We start from the raw sequence: 5916 nt of genomic DNA on the forward strand, positions 1-5916 counted from the left end.
TCTCACTCTGTTGCCCAGACTGGAGTGCAGTGGCACGCTCCTGGCCACCACAACCTCGACCTGCTGGGCTCCGAAAATCCTTCTGCCTCAGCCTTCCAAGTGGCCGGAACTACAGGCACGCGCTTCCACGTCCTGCTTATTTTTTGATTTATTGTAGAGACGAGATCTCACCAAGTTGCCCAGGCGGGTCTCGAACCCTTGGGCTCAGGCAATCCTCTTGCCTTGGCCTCCCAAAGTGCTGGGATTACAGGCTGAACCACCGCGCCCAGCCTCAGCTGTGCTTTCTAGGGGTGAATGCCAAGTCATGAAGAGGTCAGGACTCATTTCTTTAAACGATACTGCTGTGACTTAGGGATGTTGATAATGAGGACTGATGATGATGATGATGACGATGATCTAGCAGCTCACATTTATGGAGCATTTACCATATGCCAGGAATTCCCCTAAACATTTTGTGAATTTATTCATTTAGTCTTCATAACAATGCCATGAATAGGTTTACTGTTTATATTTGCACATTAAAGGTGGGAAAACTGAGGCATAGAGACGCTAAGCAACTCGCCCAAGTTCCCATAGCTAGGAGGTGGCAGAATTGAGATTTGCAATCAGGCAGGTTGGCCCAGAGAATCCTGGGACTGTGAACAGCCCCCACGCTGTGCTGGCTTGGTGTTGCCTAGCAAGAAGAGATGTCAGAGCCTCCTTCAGTCACACATCATGGGTCAAGATGTTCTGGATCAGCACAGGAAGGATCCCGCCGAGAAGCCAGGAAGGGGTGACTGCCGGCAGGTTGTGAGGAGAGGAGCTCTCCGAGGTCCTGCGGAGGTTGGCCTCCGCCTCTCTTTCATCAGCCCATCTCTGAGCCTCCCTCCCCTCTTTTCCCATGAGCTGTGATGAACACTGTGGACCTGCAAATTTGCTCCTCCTTTTCCAGAAAGCCCTCAAATTTAACGTGCCTAAAGTCAGACATGTTGTCTTTTACCAAAACTCTGCAGCCAGATTGCTTGCAACCGAAGTGAGGCATCACTGCTCTCAGTTGTCACCTGAGGGAAGTTCCTTCCCCTCCCTGCCCTTGGAGGTCCCCTTATATGTGAAGTGGGGGAAGTCTTACCGACCTATGGTTGTTGTGATGAGTAAATAAAGTGCTCTACAAAATGGCTTGGCAAGAGTCTGGCACATAAACATTTAATTAATACTGATGACCACAAATATACGTTTTCTATTTGTGTTGACAGAAACCCAACTCTTGTGGGTTTCTATCAGCACAAATAGAAACGTATATTTGATAAAATATTTTTGGAACCTTTTTGACTGTTCTATTTCCTTTCTCTAGGGCATTAGAGATAGTTGTTAAGGAGAAGAGGTTGGCAATAGGTAATATTGAGGTCAAGGATCTAGTCAAGCTTGGTGGGCAGGAGGGGAGCACAGGATTCTGCAGGAAGCTGGAGAATGTGAGCAGGAAACATGCTGGGCACTTGGGCACTTTAGAGGCCGAGGTGGGAAGATTGCTTCAGTCTAGGATTGCTTGAGTCCTGGGCAATAACAAGACCTTGTGTCTACCAAAAAAATAAATAAATAAAAAATTAGCTGGGTATGGTAGTGTGTGCCTGTTAGCCCAGCTACTTGGGAGACTGCGGTAGAAAGATTGACTGAACCCAGGAGGTTGGGGCTGTGGTGAGCTATGGTGGTGCCACTGCACTCCAGCCTGGGTAACAGAGTAAGACTCTGACTCAAATAAAGTAAAATAGATCAATAAAACAGAAAGCAGAATTTACCATCTCAACAGAAGTCCACCTACTTTGGTGACATATATTCCTTAGACAGTTTTGACTGCCTAATGGTAACAAAAGTCACCATTTGCAGGGGGCTTGCTCAGTGCCAGACAGTGTTCTAACTACTTCTCATGGATTAACTCATTTAATGCTTCCAACAACCCTATAAAGTAGGTGTTATTACCTCCATTTTACAGATGGGAAAACTAAAGCACAGAAAGGGTGAGTAGTGGGCAGGCTGGGTTTTGAAGCCAATTGGTCGGGCTCCAAAGCCTATGCTCTTGACCCTTGTGTTAGGCTGCCTCTCTCCTTTCATGTGTCAAGATTAACAGGTCATCTCTGCTTATGTGGCTCCCAGGATGACCCTGTTCACAAGGCTACATCTTTTTCCTCTCAACCCTTCTCCTACCCGTCTCCCTCCACTGCATGTTCTCATTCACATCTGTGGCTATCTTCTCTCCTCTTTACCAAGCTAGTGCTTGCAAAGTCAAACACCATACCTACCACCTTCTTCATGAAGCTTTTTCTAACTAAACATAGCTCACAATATACTTTTCTCCCTTGATTTTTCACAGTGCCCTGACCTAGCTTTTTGTTATAATACCTTGTATTATACTTTAGCTGTTTAACTAGGGCAAGAATTATTTCCCCAGTCACAATCATATAGAAACAAAATCAAGGAGGTAAAGTGATCTCCCCAAGGTCACACAGAAATTCAGTGGTGGAAACAGATTTGCACCAAAGATTCTTTTCACTGCAGATGCTGAGTGTCTTATCACCTGTTTCCAGTCGTATTAATAACCAAAAGACTCTTTTTGTTTTTGTTAAAGTCAAGGTCTCACTCTGTTGCCCAGGCTGGAGTGCAGTGACATAATCACGGCTTACTGCAGTCTCAACCTGCTGGGTTCAGGCACTCCTTCCACCTTAGCCTCCCAAGTAGCTGGGACTACAGGCATGCGCCAACACATCCAGCTAATTTTGTTATTTTTGTAGAGATGAGGTCTCATGATGTTGCTTAGGCTGGTCTCAAACTCCTGAGCTCAAGCAATCCTCCCACCTTGGCCTCCCAACGTGCTGGGATTACAGGTGTAAGCCATTATGCCCTGGCGATAACCAAATGTTCTATAAGCATAATTGAGGACATATATAAAATTCAGTCCCTGATATCCCAAAACTCTGGACCTTCTGGAAGTTCCATGGGCTAAGTTGGTGGTGGGATGTGTCTATAGATGTGACAGTCACAGGTTGGTCTCCAGTGGGCCTAAGCAGGACCCACCCACCATGGGCCAACAGGGTTCCTGGTGACAACAGCTCTAGAGTCTGGTGTGGTCTCTCTGGCCTTGGTCCTTGCTGTTCTTCCCACACCTCCAAAATACTTCTAGCGCAGAAGACAAAGTGCCTGACAATGGAAGGATTGTAGAAAGGCACACACAAAAATCTAACAGTTTGCTGATCAAGTAAATATCATTCCTTATTATGCAGATGTGTCCCATTCCTCTTATTTATTTTTGGATGTGGCCTTGGGAAAGTTAAAATGGAGTGATGAGTCAAGGTATAACTTAACAGCAATCCCAAGGAAGTGCAGCTTCCTTTCTTTTTTTTATTTATAATTATTTTTTTTTTAGTTGAAGTCTCACTCTGTCAGCCAGGCTAGAGTGCAGTGGCATGCTCATGGCCACCACAGCTTCGACCTGTTGGGTTCAGGTGATTCTTCCACCTCAGCCTTCCAAGTAGCTGGAGCAACAGGCACACGCCACCACGTCTGCCTAATTTTTTGATTTATTGTAGAGACGGGGTCTTGCCAAGTTGCCCAGGCTGGTCTCGAACCCCTGGGCTCAGGCAATCCTCTCACCTCAGCTTCCCAAAGTGCTGAGATTACAGGCATGAGCCACCGTGCACGGCCCTTCTTTTAGCTCTATTCAGGATAGCGAAAAGATCTTTCTAGGAGCCTACCCTCAGGTAGTGGCTCAGGCTTTCCATCTGCAGTCGAACTGTAGCAGGATGTCTCCCAAATAATTTTCTTTCTATGAAAAACAGCAGGAGTCCCTTTGGTGAAGTGTCACATGCAGGAGTCCCTTTGGTGAAGTGTCCCAGGGCTTGTGTTGGAGGGAGTAAGGCAAAGTAACTGGTTCTCCTGGTAGCGAGTGAAAGATGGCCTCCCGGATGATGGATGCTTCCTTCCTAGTCATACCCCTGTGCAAAATGCACGCATACAAAACAGATCTTTTGTCACCCGGTTACTAAGAATTTTGCGTTTTGTTTTATTTAGGTTGTCACCACTGAGAAGGAACTAGATTTTGAAACAGGACCGAACATATTTGATTTGCAGATTTATGTTAAGGATAAGGTTGGTGTCACAGACCTGCAGATCCTGACTGTCCAGGTAACAGATGTGAACGAACCACCTCAGTTTCAAGGCAACTTGGCGAAAGGTGAGATACATCAGGGTATGCACTGCAGCCCAGAAGGTGGCGTCAGGAAGGGCCCTGGGGGACAGAGAAAAACAGAAGAAGTAAATAAATAAGCAGCTGTTTCTCTGGAAAAGGCAGCTGCTTAATGAGCAGGGAATAAATGAAATGTCCTCCAGCCCAGCATTCCCGATAATAATGTCCAACAGTTTGCAAAGCTCTTCATATCCATGGTTTCTCTTGCCCCTCCACCCCCCGCTCCTGCCGCCCCAGTTCTAGAGAGGAAAGTAAGGCTCTGAGACTACAAGTGGGCCATTCTGGAAGGACCTGGGCTAAACCCATCATAGCTCATCACTGTGTGTTACGGTCATTGACTGATTCCTCCTTCACCCTGTGGACTGACTTGTTGAGGGCAGCGTGTGTCTGCTACAGAACAGGAGCAACGTAAGGGACAAGTGCATAGAGGGACTTCCCGCACAATCTTGCCCAGACTCATGACTTTGAATACCATCTGCATCCTGACAACCCCCACGTCCACCATTTCAGCCTAGGTTATCCCCTGCACTCCCAACTCAAATATCCACCTGTCTTATCCAACATCTCCACCTGGGTGTCATAGACATCTCAAACTTAGTGTGTCCCAAACCAAACACTTGACCCCCTTTCCTTCCCCTACTCCTGCCCAATTCTGTTTCTCCCGTACTTGTCCCATGTGGATTAATGGCAACCCCATCCTTCCAGCTACTTGGGCCAAAACCTTGAGTCATCCTTGACTCCTCTCTGTCGTTCACACTCAACATCAAATCACTTAGGAAATCTTGCTAGCTTCTGAATAGATCCAGAATCTGACCCTCCCTAATGTCCACCGCTACTACCATGGGCCAAGCCACTCATCACATCTCACTTGGATTGTTCAATGGCTGGCTAGCTGGCTAGCTGCCTCCTGGCTTCTGCCCTTGCTCACTCCAGTCTGTTGTCCATACAGCAGTCAGAGGGATCCTATTCAAATGTCAGTTAAAGGTCAGGCGTAGTGGCTCATGCACCCCAGCGCTTCAGGAGGCTGAGGAGGAAGGATTGATTGAGGCCAGGAGTGCCACACAAGCCTGGGCAACATAGCAAGACCTCATTTCTACAAAAAAATAAAATAAAAAAATTAACTGGGCGCGGTGTCCTGCGCCTGTAGTCCCAGCTACTTGAGAGGCTAAGGTGGAAGGATCACCTGAGCCCAGGAAACTGAGGCTGCAGTAAGCTGCGATGGTGCCACTGCACTCCAGCCTGGACAACAGAGTGAGACTCTGACTCAAACAAAACACATCAGTTAAATAAAGGCATTCCTCTGCTTAAAACCCTACAAAAGCTTCCTATCACAATTAAAGGGAGAGCCAGCCTCTCCTGAAGACCCCGTCAAATCTGGCAAGCCCCCCATCATCTGCTCTATCCAGTCCCTCCTCCCTCCTCCCTCTCACTCCTCTGACCAGCCTCTGGCCTCCTTACTGATCTGTGAATACTTCAGCATTCTGCATTTCAGCTCTTCCTAATTTCTTTAAGAATCTTGAGTGTCACCCCACCCCCAGTGAAACTTCCATGGCCACTCTCCTGAGAATTGCAACCCAACTCACAACACTGCCCTCCTGATGCTTCTCCATAGTATCACTCACTAACATGCACACATTTCTTTCTTTCTTTTTTTTTTTGAGTTGGACTCTCACTCTGTCGCCCAGACTGGAGTGCAGTGGCTG

At 47.2% G+C, this 5916-nt stretch overlaps 1 protein-coding gene across 1 annotated transcript in view; it reads left to right on the forward strand.

Annotated features, from left to right (window-relative positions):
- The window catches only part of CDHR3 (cadherin related family member 3), a 90665-nt gene that overhangs the window by 12401 nt on the left and 72348 nt on the right, over positions 1–5916 (forward strand). Inside the window, exon 3 of the mRNA XM_021719450.1 lies at positions 4039–4201. Within this exon, the coding sequence (XP_021575125.1) occupies positions 4039–4201 (163 nt within the window). The remainder of the gene's footprint in view (positions 1–4038; positions 4202–5916) is intronic.

This window comes from Carlito syrichta, unplaced genomic scaffold (assembly GCF_000164805.1).
Source record: "Carlito syrichta isolate Samal-C Ts95f unplaced genomic scaffold, Tarsius_syrichta-2.0.1 Scaffold314713, whole genome shotgun sequence".
NCBI lineage: Eukaryota > Metazoa > Chordata > Mammalia > Primates > Tarsiidae > Carlito > Carlito syrichta.